We start from the raw sequence: 17,014 nt of genomic DNA on the forward strand, positions 1-17,014 counted from the left end.
TCACCTACATGCTCCCCCTCAGTCGTGTCATCGGCAGACATGGAATGTCCTTCCACTGTTATGCTGATGACACAACTCTACATAAAAACTGCCCCAAACCCCTCTGCAGCTCTGTCATGCCTCACCACCTGTCTTGAGGAGATAAAGGCATGGATGAACAGCAACTTCCTCCAACTAAACAGCAAAAAAACTGAGGCCCTTCTCATTGGCACCCCACACCAGGTTCAGTCTTCACCCATATCCAATCTCACCTTTGACGGCCAGGTCATCGCCCTCTTCCCCTCAGTCACAAATTTGGGGGTTCGGTTTGACCCCCACCTGACCTTTAACATCCACATAAAACACCTCTGCAAGACCTCATTCTATCACCTAAGAAATATCTCCAAACTCTGTTCCACTTTAACCCAGTTAGACGCAGAGAAGCTTGTCCATGCCTTTGTCTCCTCAAGACTGGACTACTGTAACGGACTCTTCATCGGGATTCCTAGCAAGAGCATCCAAAAGCTGCAATATATCCAAAACAGCGCTGCCAGGATCCTGATGAGTCCGTAAACATGAGCACATAACCCCCATCCTCCACTCACTACATTGGCTCCCCATCTCATCCTGGATCAACTATAAAATCCTGCTGCTCATCCATAACTGCATAAACTGACACGCACCCCTCTACCTACAGGAACTCATCACTCCACAATACCCTCAGATCTGCAGGTAGCCTGCTCCTTCGGGTCCCCAATACCCGGCTCTGCACCATGGGTGACCGAGCCTTCTGCACGGCTGCACCACGCCTGTGGAACAGCTTCCCCATCCAGCTGAGGGCACCACAGAGCCTGGACTCTTTTAAAGCAGGCCTGAAAACCTTCTTATTTCAAAAGGCCTTTGATTGCTCGCTATTTCTTGTGAATAAATCTTTTCTTGTGCTGTTGTTTAAAAGAATTTAAATAAAGAATGCTGTGGGTATAGGGTCAATACAGGAAGTGGAGGAGTTACATTACATGACAGTTTTGTAAAGCTCAGTTGATGTAATGCAAGCAAATGGTTACTTTTCTTGCAGGGTTTGCTGATGGTGTCCATGTTTGCATCAGGACTAATGCTGGCTCTAATTGAAGTTATTTTGTTAAGAATAATGTGAGTTCTTCACATTTTGATGCAGAGGACTGTAGAGGGGTGGGGGCAGTGTTGAGTAGTTGGTCGATGGCAGAGAATAATATTTATTCTCTGCCAATAATAGAGTTTCCAGCATTCTCTGTGATAATCTTAGAAAAGTAGTTCTTTCTTGACACTCGTATTTCTTTGTTATAGGCAGTCATGACTTCTTTATATATATCGCAGTGGAGTGTGAGCTTGGTTTTCCTCTCATTTTCATTCAGCAGCTCTACAGATTCTCTTAGTCTGACCAACACTGTTATTATTTAACCATGGGGAGATTTTGTCACTTGACTTTTCTTTAACCTTTAATGGAGCGACAGCATCCAGTGTATATGATAGGGTGACGTTTTTGCGGAAAGGTTGACGAAAATCGATGATCACAATAATGTTTTCTTTGTCATCTCTATATTAGGTTACTGTGAGGTCTCCACTGTGGTTAAAAGAACACGCCAACATTTTGGGAAATTATCTTATCGTCTTCTCCAGAGAGAGACAAGAAGATGGATACCAGTTTCCTCTCTGTGTGTTCAGTAGAAAGCTATCTGGCTGCATGTTAGCCTAGCTTAGCACAATGAATGGAAGCGGACATGACCAGTTAGCCTTCGGGAGAGGTGTTAGTTGGACAATGCCTAGGCTAACCAGCTTTCTACTGAACGCACAGAGAGGAAACTGGTATCGATCTTCTTGTCTCTCTCTGGAGAAGACAGTAAGCTAATTTACCAAAATGTTGGCGTGTTCCTTTAAGGTTAAGGGGAGGGTTGAGGTAAGGGTTAGGATTATAAACAACCTTTAATATGAACATTTCTGGTGTTGCCAAATTCATGGAAAAAAATTGAAAAAGGTACTCACAGCTAATTTAGGTGGGTTGAAGTCTGTGTTGTAGACCCTGCCGCTGGGCAGGTGGGTCCACCGAGACGTCAGCCTCTGTTTGACGGTCTGGAAGGGAACGTTCAGGTTGATCACCGTGTCCACGTTGTACACACTGTCCAGGGCCTCAGCCTGGGCTACCGTACGAGGGAACCCTGGAGAGAGAGAGAGAGAGAGAGAGAGAGAGAGAGAGAGAGAGAGAGAGAGAGAGAGAGAGAGAGAGAGAGAGAGAGAGAGAGAGAAACAGAGAGAGACAGACAGACACATAGATAGATTAGAAAAATAGATAATGAGCGAGTGTGAGAGAGAGAGAGAAAGAGAGAGAGAGAGAGAGAGAGAGAGAGAGAGAGAGAGAGAGAGAGAGAGAGAACAGAGCGACAGACAGATAGATACAGTATATTAGAAAAATAGATAATGAGCGAGTGTGAGAGAGAGAGAGAGAGAGAGAGAGAGAGAGAGAGAGAGAGAGAGAAACAGAGAGACAGACAGATAGATATATTAGAAAAATAGATAATGAGCGAGTGTGAGAGAGAGAGAGAGAGAGAGAGAGAGAGAGAGAGAGAGAGAGAGAGAGAGAGAGAGAGAGAGAGAGAGAGAGAGAGGCCCAGAAACCCCCACATTCTCTACCTCCCCCTGGGAACAGAGCAGACAACAGGCCTACATGGAGCAGAGAACACCCACTCAGACTACAGGCCTCAACAGACCAGTGGAGCTGAGACATTTTGGGGGTGGTATATATTTATAAAGCATCTTGAAGACACAAACCTGCACATGTACAGTAGACAAAAACATGTTTCCAACCTTCTTGAACCCACTGTAACTGGAAACTACTGTATGTCTATGTTTAACCTTTGCAAATATAAAAACAGACCTCTTAAAAGTATTTAAAAAAAAATGCTTTAGCTCGTATTTAGCTGTGCATGTCTAATTGTCTATGTGTGTGTGTGTGTGTGTGTGTGTGTGTGTGTGTGTGTGTGTGTGTGTGTGCGTGTGCGTGTGTGTGAGCGTGTGTTCCTGTGTATGATCCTATATAAAGTGTGTGTGGGTGTGTGTATATGCGCTCCTGTTTGTGTATTCCCATACAGCGTGTGTGTGCACTCTTGTGCGTTCTTGTTCCCATGTAGAGTGTGTGCGTGTGTGTTCATGTTTGTGTACAGTATATATGTGGATGTGTGTGTTCTCCTACCATCCAGCAGCCAGCTGCTCTGGTCCATGGCTCGCAGGTCACTGAGGATGAGACGGGAGATGACATCATCAGGGATCAGCTGACCTTGGTCCATACATGACTTCATCAACAGACCCAGCACTGAGAGAGAGAAGAGAAACCAGAGATGGTTTATATAATGAGGGAACGGATCATTGAAGTAGCTTTAAACTGGGAAAACTGTAACAATGAAACTACTTGCTACATTTTCAGAAAAGATTTATTAAATGTGATCTGATTTTATGTAATTTACTGCACGTTGAGGTGAAATATGAGTTTTAAAATATGTTTCAAATCTCTGCTAAAGGTCTGGGAAGTGAGTGGTTGCCATGGTAACTAAGGATGGTGGCAGAAACCAATGGAACACACAGAAGTGGAAAAAAGGAATTTTACTTTTTGACCAAATTAACCATTCTGTGTTGGCAGTCATTTACCAGTGACTTCTAATATGAAGGAAAAACAATTATATACATGACAGATTCTTAGATACCGACAACTAGTGATAGGGGGACTGGTATTAGACTTTGAAGAAACACTGTTATCTATGATGTCCACCACAAGATACAAATAACTTGACATATAAAAAAGATACAGGCTTTTCAAATTCAACTAAATACTGACATTTGAAAAGGTTTCACAAAATGAAAGATGGCGAAATAGGTGGAATAGGTGGCAGTCGGTAGAGAAATAGAAATAGAAAAAGGGGGAGACTGAAAGAGAGGGAGAAAGAGGATGAGGAAAAAGAGAGGAGAGACAAAGTGAGAGGAGAGAGAGAGAGAGGAATCTTATGTTTATGAAGCGTTCACACTGGATTTTGTGAAGAAAGCTGTTGACAATACTTTCTCATATCAAAATAATGGCCAAACGTTACTAAAATGATTGAACTTTTCAAGCGACAGCAGAACCTTTCTGTGTGGGGCAAGGCTGGGATGTCCTGGTCTAAAGCTTTAGAAACATGTAATTGGTTGTGTGTAGTATGTGTCCTGGTTAGAACAGAGCAGATTTCCCCTGTGGCCTCCTTCTTAACTGCTGTGTCCAACGACAGGGAAGGAATTTCCTGGCCGGCCCTTGCAGGAGAGACCAGACTGTTTGCATGCTAATATATATGTCTACTCCAGCACACTGGGCTTAGGACACATGGGTTTCAGTGCAGCTTGATTCTGGTTCCCATTCATTTCCTCCCATCTTCTCTCAAATGACTCAAAATAAATAAGCAAATAATTAAATCATGAAAATAATAGACATGGAGCTACATCTTAAACCAGGGACAACCCATTCATAAATAGAAATATATTAACCCTATCTTAGAATTCTACCACTCTTATAGACAGTTTCAACTTGACAATATTACCATTCTAAATGGACCCTAGTTTATTTCCTGTTGCAATGTTCGCTAATAGCAAAGAGGTTATATAACATTTTGCTAATAGCAATAGCTGACAGGAATTCCACTTGGGTCCAATCTGTTCCCTAGCAACACAGCTCCAGTGAAACTATAGCTTTCAATGGCCAGTAGCCATTTTGACATAATCATGATAATGTTAAAGGGGAAATCCACCCAAATTAAGAATTCCATGTTAATTCTATGGCCCAGGAAAGTTCAATCAGTATTTGTGAACATGAGCTACACTCTCCCAAAGCCAAAAACCAGAGAAGTAAGAGTAAAACTTCATCAAGTCTGGAACTGCTCCACTGACAATGAATGAGAGATTTTGTTCAACATTTTTTATATCCAAATGAGCTCTATCTACAGTATTTTTAGTGTTCTCAGTTCTGAAACAGAAAATGTAACTGTACTCAGAACATTCCCCTGAGTGCTCTCAGTTTCACATGCACCATTGTTCCCAATTCAATAGCTTCAGCCTCATGGAGTTGTTCATGTTTCTTTTCATGTTAATCATCACACGTAGTATATAAACACGTTTATGCTGCAGCACTGTCTGTCATGCAACTGCAACAACATGAAGAAGAACGTGTTCTGCGCTACTCTGCACTGCCTCTATAGTTCTTGGATCCAAAACAAATGTGTTTTGCAAACAGTTCACTGTTCAAACCATCCCTGAACCCTACCGTCATAGGCAACTACCGTCCTGTCTCTCTTCTCTCCTTCCTTTCTAAAACACTTGAACGTGCTGTATCCAACCAACTTACTGCTTATCTCTTACAGAATGACCTCCTAGACCCTAATCAGTCAGGCTTCAGGACTGGTCACTCCACAGAGACAGCCCTCATTGCGGTCACAGAGGCACTTCACTTAGCAAAAGCGAAAGGCCTCTCCTCTGTCCTGATTCTCCTAGATCTATCTGCAGCCTTCGACACAGTCAACCACCAGATCCTCCTCGCGGCCCTCGCAGGAATGGGAGTGGCTGGCTCTGCGCTGACATGGTTGTCATCATACCTCAATGACCGCTCCTACCAAGTGTCATGGAGAGGGACCCTGTCGGCCACCCGCCCCCTGCGGACGGGTGTCCCCCAGGGCTCGGTTTTAGGACCCCTTCTCTTCTCCCTCTACACTAAATCACTGGGTAACATTATCACGTCTCATGGCTTCTCCTACCACTGTTATGCCGACGATACTCAACTCTTCCTCTCCTTCCCTCCCTCAGATATCCACGTCTCTGAGCGGATCTCGGCCTGTCTGTCCGACATCTCCGCCTGGATGACGACCAACCACCTCAAACTGAACCTAAGCAAAACAGAATTGCTCCACCTGCCGGCCAAATCCTCCCCCCTGACCGACCTTTCCATCACAGTCGAGAATGCAGCTGTGACCGCGTCCCCGACCGCCAAGAACCTTGGTGTTGTCCTCGACGACCAGTTGAACTTCTCTGCTCACATCGCAGCGACAACCAGAACCTGCCAATTCCTCCTGAGCAACGTCAGAAGGATACGCCCCTTCCTGACAAAAGAAGCCACCCAACTCCTCGTCCAATCAACAGTCATCTCCCGCCTCGACTACTGCAACGCACTGCTCGCTGGCCTCCCGGCCACTGCCACTAAGCCTCTTCAACTCATTCAGAACGCAGCGGCCCGCCTGATCTCAAACCTACCGAAGTCGGCCCATGTCACCCCACTTCTTAGGGACCTGCACTGGCTCCCCATTGCTGCACGAATCCGCTTCAAGGCCCTTGACCTAGCATACCGTGCGGCAAAGGGAACTGCTCCCGCCTACCTCCGGTCAATGGTCTCTAACTACACACCCTCAAGACCCCTACGCTCTGCATCTTCTGGCCGCCTCAGACCTACTCCTATCCAAGCTCCGGGAGGGTCATCAAAGAGAAGTCGCCTATTCTCAGTCCTTGCCCCACAATGGTGGAATGAACTACCCACCCCAGTTAGGACAGCCGAAACACGTCCAATCTTTCGCCGTCGACTAAAGACTCACTTCTTCAACCATTATCTGAATTAAAAAAATAAAAAATAAAAATCTAACCCTAACTAACCATACTGTCATGCACTTGTCCTAATAAACTAACCTACACTGTAGCACTCAACACTTTGATGAACATTGTTACTCAGCTGATAGAGTTGTGCTCTTCCTGATGGCTTGTCGTACAGAACTTGTAAGTCGCTTTGGATAAAAGCGTCAGCTAAATGACTAAATGTAAATGTAAATGTTCAGCCTGCTTTGTTGCCTGGTTGCCCAGTCCCTGCTAAACCAGTTAAAGAGACAGTGTAATTTAGGAGGATTTTGCCTTCCACTCCTGAAACTCTGTTACATATTGTTACATATAGCCTACATAGAAAATATATCTATTGCTGTCACCTTCTGAAGTCATAATTGACCTATCTCAAACCCTACCATCTTTTCTTGATCCTACTATCACAACGCATCTCAAACCCAAAACATGGCCTGTCCTGTACCACACTTATAAGAATTGTAGATATCCCCCCTGACCTGCATCAGGCAACAGGAATGTCTTACAAGTGTACATTCCTTCCTTCCTTCCATCCTACCTTTGATAACCTTTATTTGCCGGTGTAAAGGTAAGCCATAAGCTACCTCCTTCCTCTTAGACAGATCTGCATCTAAGCCATAAGCTACCTCCTCCCTCTTAGACAGACCTGCCTCTAAGCCATAAGCTACCTCCTCCCTTAGACAGACCTGCCTCTAAGCCATAAGCTACCTCCTCCCTTAGACAGACCTGCCTCTAAGCCATAAGCTACCTCCTCTCTCTTAGACAGACCTGCCTCTAAGCCATAAGCTACCTCCTCTCTTAGACAGACCTGCCTCTAAGCCATAAGCTACCTCCTTCCTCTTAGACAGATCTGCATCTAAGCCATAAGCTACCTCCTCCCTCTTAGACAGACCTGCCTCTAAGCCATAAGCTACCTCCTCCCTTAGACAGACCTGCCTCTAAGCCATAAGCTACCTCCTCTCTTAGACAGACCTGCCTCTAAGCCATAAGCTACCTCCTCCCTTAGACAGACCTGCCTCTAAGCCATAAGCTACCTCCTCCCTCTTAGACAGACCTGCCTCTAAGCCATAAGCTACCTCCTCTCTTAGACAGACCTGCCTCTAAGCCATAAGCTACCTCCTCCCTCTTATAGACAGACCTGCCTCTAAGCCATAAGCTACCTCCTCCCTCTTAGACAGACCTGCCTCTAAGCCATAAGCTACCTCCTCTCTCTTAGACAGACCTGCCTCTAAGCCATAAGCTACCTCCTCTCTCTTAGACAGACCTGCCTCTAAGCCATAAGCTACCTCCTCTCTCTTAGACAGACCTGCCTCTAAGCCATAAGCTACCTCCTCTCTTAGACAGACCTGCCTCTAAGCCATAAGCTACCTCCTCTCTCTTAGACAGACCTGCCTCTAAGCCATAAGCTACCTCCTCTCTCTTAGACAGACCTGCCTCTAAGCCATAAGCTACCTCCTCTCTCTTAGACAGACCTGCCTCTAAGCCATAAGCTACCTCCTCCCTCTTAGACAGACCTGCCTCTAAGCCATAAGCTACCTCCTCTCTTAGACAGACCTGCCTCTAAGCCATAAGCTACCTCCTCCCTCTTATAGACAGACCTGCCTCGTCTAAGCCATAAGCTACCTCCTCCCTCTTAGACAGACCTGCCTCTAAGCCATAAGCTACCTCCTCTCTCTTAGACAGACCTGCCTCTAAGCCATAAGCTACCTCCTCTCTTAGACAGACCTGCCTCTAAGCCATAAGCTACCTCCTCCCTCTTAGACAGACCTGCCTCTAAGCCATAAGCTACCTCCTCTCTTAGACAGACCTGCCTCTAAGCCATAAGCTACCTCCTCTCTCTTAGACAGATCTGCATCTAAGCCATAAGCTACCTCCTCCCTCTTAGACAGACCTGCCTCTAAGCCATAAGCTACCTCCTCTCTTAGACATACCTGCCTCTAAGCCATAAGCTACCTCCTCTCTCTTAGACAGATTTGCATCTAAGCCATAAGCTACCTCCTCCCTCTTAAACAGACCTGCATCTAAGCCATACGCTACATCCTCTCTCTTATAGACAGACCTGCCTCTCTAAACTATAAGCTACCTCCTCCCTCTTAGACAGACCTGCCTCTAAACTATGAGCGTGGTCATTCCTGGCTATTGGTGACTTTTCCGTCCTCAGGATATAACTCGTTATATCTTACTTAAAATAAATCACATGTTTATAATGAAAGGCTTTTATTATAGATTGAGGTCCTCTTTATAACATGAACACACAACAATACATGTACTATATATATATTATTTTAAATAAAGATATTAGGCACATACATCCATTTTTACAATGTCCCCAAAGCAAATGTAAATTTTCAATTAGAACCATTTGCAATATAATTATAAATAAGTTGAAATATGCCTTTATTATCATATAGTTCAAGTTAAAATCTCTCTAATTATAAATATATATAAATTATTTTAATTGCATTTACTGTGTGTCCCTAAAATTGTGTTCCACCCTGTTAGTATTGTATATTCCTCTATACAGAACCAAGCATTTCACCATAAAGTATGTGTATTTTATTGTGATATTTAATAAACAAACTTGAACAAACTTGAAACGTGAAACTTGAACTAGTTTGTGGTTTTTAGCCAGCCTTCTGAACAAAAGAGAACTACAATTCCCATGAACCAACATTCAGGAAGTGGAATCACTCATTTGGCGGAAAATTGAAAGAAGTGAGGTGAGCGCCAATGATCTGTTGCTTTTTTTGCAGGTTTTATGGTGTTAGTCTGTATGTCCTACTCTTACATTTCCACCCTGTTAGGCAACATTTGGAGGAAAGGAAACCACATAAAAAATTAAGTTAAACGTGTTTGATATATACTAAAGTATTGTTTAAGTGTTGAGAGCTAGCTAGCTAGGTTTTCTGTTTCACAGAGCAATGGCTAATTTGGTTGAAAATGTTCCACCCTGTTATGTTTATATACCTAACAGGGGGAACCTAACAGGGTGGAACATGCACCTAACAGGGTGGAAAATCTATTACAAAATGTAAGAAAATACATATAAATGCTGATACATATCCAATTGTCATGTAAACTGTATTTTACCAATATGTATACAATGTAACACGTTATTATAATTTTTTTTAATAAATTGGTTATAAAGCATTATTTAGCTTTATACCTCTGTCCTGCCTCATCACACCCGTGATCATGTATAAATTGATCACCCTCTTGTGTAAATAGAATTACACAGTAATTAATCATTATTATAAAGTGTGTCTATATACCTTTTCGTTCGAATTCCATTGCTAGGGGAACAGCTTTGTCCTATGTTTACTTCCTGTCAGATACTGTATTATCAAACATTGCAACAGGAAACACAAATGGGGCCATTTAGAATGTTTATATTGTCAAGTTGAAAAGGTCTATAAGATTTGCATTATAATAATTCTCTGTCTGTCTCACATTCTTAAGTTTTGTTCCAGGTAAGTATGACAAGATTTCAGGTAATTGGGTAAGTATAGGATACTTTGTGTGAGGGCTGGCTCAGTACTGCGCGCTTCCAGGTACCAATTACCATCACGCACCTGAAAGGAGTTTCCAATCAGCTCGAGGTTTCTGAACATTCAGTGTCGGGTCGTTTTGCTCACCACCAGCTATTGCTTGTTCCTCTTGTGTTGTTTCTCCAGTACGCCCTTGGAAGTCGCCGTTGTTACCTCTCTCTGCCTCCGTGGACCCGTGCCTCGTATTACACTTTGCCTTGGTGAGTTTTTGGAAGTCTATTTTTTGTTGCTCTGAATTCCTAATTTTTTCCCGGACTCAAGACCTTCATTCTGTTTTTTGTGTGTTCCTTAACACTGAAGAAGTGTCGCTTTGTTTTGGTACTGGACTCTGCTTTGTTACTGGATTGCCTCGTAATCCCTACGTTCTATTAATGACATTCTCCGTTTTTCTGTTCCTCCCCGAGTGGATATTCAACTCTACTCTGCTGAAGGACATTCCCCCTGAATGCTTTTACGTTGTTTTTTGCTCGTTTCTGTTTGTAAATAAATACGCCCATAGTTTTTGGCTAACTCTGAACTACCTGTCTGTGTCGTGCTGTTGGGGTTGTTTACAAACCATAACATTACGACCCGACCATGTCGACCCCAGCCGACACAGACGGTGTTAGAGCAGCCTTGGCAGGTCAGATCCAGCTGACCAACGACCACACCCAACAGCTAGGGGCGGCTGCTGTGCAGGACCTCTGGGCCCAGGTCCAGCCTATCCAGATTTCTCTAGACACTCTAACCACCCAGCAGACTGCGCAGGGTAATCAGCAGGCTGATATTCTACACCCTGCTTTTAACCCCACCAGTGGCAGGAGTCCCAGCCGGACCACCACCCGCCGCCGCGACTAACCCTGCACCTCCCGACCCCGCTCCTCGGGAGCCCCATCTCTCCAGCCTACGACTGTTCGACGGTAACTTCGAGGACTGTGCCACGTTCATCATGCAATGTGAGTTAGTTTTCATTCATCAACTCACGTAGCCGTTGCTTGGTGCGGACAATCCCCTGGTGGCTCTCGTGAGCCAAATGGATCAGTCTGGGGCGCAGGGCACAACCAAGCGACTTCCCCGCATGACGTATGCATTCTCCACTGAAAGTTCATCTTAAATGGGGAAGTAGGCTGCAAGCCCAGGTGTAACGGCCTTCCTAGCTCTAGGCCAACGCCGCGCAATCTGTGCACGTAGAGCCCTTAACTCTGGGCACGCTTCACACGCAGCACTCAACTCAGACAGCGGCAGCGCACCTAATGCAGGTGACAACTCCGCGATTATCTCCGGCTCTGCCTCCATCTCATCTCCCATTGGTACAGGTAGCCTCGACAAGCAGTCCGCTATAAAGTTAATCTTCCCCGGGCGGTATTTCACGTCGTACTGGTAGTTGAGCAGTCGAGAAGACCAACGGGCTATCCTCATGGCCGCTCATGCTCATTCCTCTTGTGGCGAGGAGAGTTGTCAGCGCTTGGTGGTCGGTGACCAGGGTAAACCGCCGACCCCACAGGTACGTCCTCCACCTCTCAACCGCCCACACACAAGCTAAGGCTTCCTTTTCGATTGTGGAATACTTTCTCTCAGCCGGCGAGAGAGTGCGGGAAGCAAACGCGACATGGCGCTCCACATTGTCAGGTTGCAGCTGTGTCAACACTGCCCCAAGTCCATAGTCAGACGCATCAGTGGACACCAATATAGGCAGAGCAGGATAAAAAAATGCCAGAGCTTGGCTACTCGCCAGGGTCGTCTTCAGAGTGGTGAAGCTCTTCTCAGCAGCTTCAGTCCATGTGAATACAGCATCCGGCCCAGTCCTCAGGAGCTCCCTGAGAGGCTCAACGATGGCGGCATAGTTAGGAATGAACTTACTAAACCAACCAGCCAGACCTAGGAGAGAGCGCAGGGCAGTCATATCCTGTGGGGCGGGTGCGTCGCTCAGGGCAGAAACAGAGTCCGGGTCCGGCCGGAGCCCCTCTTTGGAGATCACGTGCCCTAGGAACGGGAGGCTGGGCTGACTGGGTGAAGACACACTTCTGCATGTTCAACTGGAGGCGGACGTCGTTCAGGCGGTGTAGGACACCTCGCAGGTTGGCGTCTTGTTCTGCCTTGTCCTTGCCATAAACCACTATGTCGTCCAAGTAGTTCTGGCAGCCTGGTTGTCCCTCCAGGATGGTCTTCATCATCTTCTGATATGCGCTTGGCGCAGAGGCAAGTCCAAAGGGAACTCTAGTGTACCTAAACAGTCCCTCATGTGAAATGAACGCAGTCAGGTTTCTACTGTCTGGGTGTAGCGGTAACTGGTGCTATGCTGAAGCAAGATCACACTGTGAAAACACTGTAGCCCCTCGCATCTCATTAAACAATTCCTCCATATGTGGCAGGGGATAGCTATCCATTATAACTGCCTTATTGGGCTCCCTCAAGTCTACACACAAGCGGATGCCCCCTAACTTCTTTCGGCCGACTACAAGGGGCGATACCCAGGGTGATGCATCCACTTTCTCTATCACCCTTGCCTGCAGCAGCTTCTGTATTTCAGCTGAGACTTCATCACGCACACTCAATGGTAATCTACGCAGCTTCTGCTGCACTGCCTTCACTCTGTCATCGATTTCCACTTTATGGATGAACCCCTTAACACATCCCACTGGTTCAGCTGTAGTGGGAGCAGCCTGTGTCTCCTGCACTTGGACATTCTTAGAAAGCACTGAGCCCCCTGCAATATGACAGTCCAGCGACCTAACCAAGTCCATTCCTAACAACGGGGATCCACTTTTGACAATGTAGAATGTTGCAGGGACAGACACTCCATCACGGGAGACAGCAGCTGTGAGACAGCCTATCACTGGCAGGGGCTCTCTCTCGTAAGTAACTAACCTAATCCTAGGCTCAGTTAACTTGCAATCTGTGAAGTATTTCTGACATAGCGCTTCTGGCAAAATTGACACACTCTAACCTGTATCTACTAGTAGATCAACACTACATTTGCATCCAGGAGGTGCCTCATTATCTACAGTACAGAATATTTTGTCAGCAGGCCTACTGTCAGATTCCATATTACAAATGGTCAACTCGGGCACAGTTACCTCACTCACATCATTAGTATTGGATTTACAGACTCTGGAAAAATGTCCTGTTTTACCACATGTATTGCAAGTTGATTTCACAGCTGGACACGTAGGGGAGTTTGCAATGTGGCTTGAGGAGTCGCACCGGAAACAGCGGCGCTGCTGCCCCGATGCAGTTGTGTCAGTAAAAGCAGTCCCTGAGCACCCCACTCCAGCCCTGTAGTTGCCTGCCTTCCCCTGGCGGCGGCGCTGTGTCCCCATGATTGCCTGGACCGGGCAGTAGGCTGCGCCCATTGTGACTGCGCCCCGCTCAATAGGGCAGAGCTCTGAACAGCAGACTCGAGCTGGCATGCTAGTGTAATAGCTGTTGTAAGTGTCAGATTCTCCTCCAGCAAAAGCCTGTCCTTAATCACAGTGAGGGTGGCACGTTCGATCAACTGATCACATATCATCTCGGATTCCATCCCCCCGAACTGGCATGTTGCGGCTAGTTCACGTAATGCCGAAAGATATTGCGTCACACTTTCATCCGGTCTCTGCGTGCGCTGTCTGAATCTATGGCGCGCTGTCACCGTGTTCACTTTAGGGGGAAATTGCCGGTCGAGAGCCGCCATTGCGTGCGCGTAAGTAGTGCCTATTTCTGGTAGCGTGTAAAACAGTCTCTGGCCCTCACTTCCAAGACAGTGTAGCAGTATCGCCAATCTCCTCGTATCCGGCCATGCCTCCCCCGTAGCATTAATCACCCTCAGGTAATTCTCGAAGATTCTTTTCCAAGTAGCAAATGGTATTGCAGGCTCCCCCACGTCAGGAAGGAACGGAGCCGGCGCGGGTACCAAAACCGACATCGTCGCCAATTTGTAATGTCCACACTTAGACTATTAGTAATTTATAATAAGCACGCAGGAGTCAGTAGGCTGTGTTGTTATTCCTCCGTCTTTATTCCATCCTTCCAGAACATCAACATCATGGTCGCTTCACCCACGTACATCCACTCCTGGACACACTTCCTAGTTCTTGCCTATCCTCTTGTGCCTATTGTGCCGCCTAACGGTGGCGTGGTAATAACATCATATTAACCATAATACTAACCATGCAGAACACAACAGTATGCAGCCATAATTCTCACTGAAGTCAACATGAATAAGGCATTCGTTGTCCACAAGTTTCTCCCTCAGCTCCCTGTACGCCCAGTATTGCCACCGGATGTTGAAGATATGTTGCCGAAATCTTGCCATATGATCTTGGAACTGGTCTACTGCTTTATCCTCTGTCAGCATCATCTCTTTTTTGACACAACAGAAATGTTTTCATCTTTATTGACCTCAGTAGATCACTGAGTGAGACCAATAGGATCTGTTGTCACAGGCCTAACCAAAGGAACAGCAGTGAATTGGCACTCTCCACAAACACCACAATCCTTCACATTGGGATCGCAGTGGACATCTTTAGTGGACAGAAGCCCACTGCTGAAAAGGCTAGTAGACATGAACTGCAGGTTCTCGTGTGTCTTGCACTGACATGTTTCCCTGTCAGCTTCAGTTGGTGCTACAACCCAAAATGGCCAAAATGCCTTGCAGAGATCTCAGCTGGTATGTTGACAGTCAGGTACTACGCCTGATTGAAGAGCCTCAAGAACTAAACAAAAGGTCGGTGCAATTAGATATAGCAACATGGAGATACGTTGAGGAATCTATCTGGACAGTGTAGACAGAGACAGGCAGAGACAGAGACAGGCAGAGAGATTTATGTAACGAAAACCTTAAATGGATTGAGAGTTCATGAATGAATGAATGAATGAATGAATGAATGAATGAATGAAAACTTTATTTAACAGATTGCAGAATGGGTACAATACAGTACGGCTCAATACATACAATTGTTAAGGGGATGCAGACCTGAGAAAGACGTTTGTCTTGTTTCCATCAGGGTCCCCCATTTTCAATTCATATAGACATTTATGACATACACAACATACATGACATTTATGGCATAGGGTCATATAGGTATTTAGTACTGATACATTTGTGACATAAACGGTATTCAAATATACAGTACTGTTACCCCTAGATCCTGACAGAGTATATACATATGATGGGGAGGGGACTGTACATTAGGAGGGGGTGGGTGGGTGGGAGAGAAATATACATACGGCGGGGAGGGAATATATACATGCGGTGGGGAGGAGACTGTCTATTAGGAGGTGGTGGGGGTTTTGGGCATTTACGGTGGCCAGTTTCGAATTGCAGCCTCCCGTAGGTGCTCTTTAAGAGCGGTTTTGAATGTGGGCAGGGATTCACATTCCTTTACAGCTTTGGGTAGGGCGTTCCACATTGTTGTGGCATAATTGCGAAACGTGTTTAGTCCCTTGTTTGAGCCGAATCTGGGTTTAACATGATTTGTTGAGCTTCCTCTGGTGTAGTGGTTGTGGTATTCACTGACCTTTGGGAAGTATTTTGACATGTACATGGGCACCCCGGTCGTATAGTGTATCTTGTAGACCAGGCCCATTGCAAGTTGCTGTACTCTGTCGTCTACTCTAAGCCATCCTAGGTTGTCAAAGTGGGCAGGGGTGAGGTGGGTTCTGGGGTTCAAGTCAAGTAGTAGTCTGACCAGTTTGTTTTGTGATGTTTGTAATTTTGTTTTAAGCGCCTTTGAGGTGCTTTGGTACCATGAGGTGCACGCATAGTCATAGTACCCTTGAATGAGTGCTCCTGCCAGAGTCTTCAGGGTATTCTTGTTTACTAGAGAGGAGATCCGGTACAAGAATCTAGTTCGTTGGTTGACTTTTTTTATTACATTGGATGCCATTTTGTCACAGGAAAGATTTGCCTCTAGGATGGAACCCAGGTAGGTAATTTCGTCTTTCCTTGTGACAATATTGTCACCCACTGTAACTGAGAAGCCGTCGGTCTTGCTGAGTTTGTTATTTGAACCGAAGAGAATGGACTCTGTTTTGCCCATGTGTAATGATAGTTTATCAGTTAATATGCAGATTTTGCCTAGTTCCGAGCTGAGGGTTTTTTCAACCTGCAACTTGTTCTTGTCAGAGACCAGCAGGGCTGAGTCGTCCGCAAACAGGAACAAGTTGCAGTCACAGGCTGACGACATGTCATTTGCATAAAAAAATTTGCTTCCTTCTTGGTATCAAATGGACTTTATCACCTTGTGATAGAAGGTGATGTTGAGGAGCTGTGGGCCTCCCTGCAATGTTCAGATAAGGCTTGGTCAGGTGTCTACTGTACAAACATACTGTACAATAAGAATAACACATACTATAGTCTTTTATTGACCTTGTCTGGAGAACACATGGGACGGGAGGGGGCATTGAGGGAGAGAAGAGAGAGAGAGAGAGAGAGAGAGAGAGAGAGAGAGAGAGAGAGAGAGAGAGAGAGAGAGAGAGAGAGGGGGAGAGAGAGAGAGAGAGAGAGAGAGAGAGAGAGAGAGAGAGAGAGAGAGAGAGAGAGAGAGAGAGAGGGAGAGGGGAAAAAGATGATGCAATTGATCAGGAACCAGATAAGAGGTGGACAGTGTAAACATACATTTAAAGTTTATATTCTGACATTTTGTCTTCTTTATTATATTCCTTTCAATTATATTATGTTCAATTCTATTCTCCTTCTCCGGCTCAGTTAAGTAGCAGCATCAACGGTTATACACTACAGTAAGATAGGAACACATAACTGGAATAGGGAGTGTTTCTTTTATCATGTTTAACCAGAAAACCACCATTGGCCTATCAATAAGGGACAGTCTTCTTTCAGTTAATGTCCTGCTGTATCTCTTCATCTG

The 17,014-nt window shown here is 45.5% G+C and overlaps 1 protein-coding gene across 1 annotated transcript in view; it reads right to left on the reverse strand.

Moving 5' to 3' along the window:
* Positions 1-17,014, reverse strand: part of ak3 (adenylate kinase 3) — a 31,721-nt gene that overhangs the window by 13,192 nt on the left and 1,515 nt on the right. The window contains exons 2-3 of the mRNA XM_084324790.1: positions 3,203-3,322; positions 1,999-2,171 (exon numbers count right to left, since the gene is read on the reverse strand). Coding sequence (XP_084180916.1) covers positions 1,999-2,171; positions 3,203-3,322 — 293 coding nt within the window. The remainder of the gene's footprint in view (positions 1-1,998; positions 2,172-3,202; positions 3,323-17,014) is intronic.

Source organism: Notolepis coatsorum, assembly GCF_963971535.1.
Source record: "Notolepis coatsorum genome assembly, chromosome: 11".
Lineage (NCBI taxonomy): Eukaryota > Metazoa > Chordata > Actinopteri > Aulopiformes > Paralepididae > Notolepis > Notolepis coatsorum.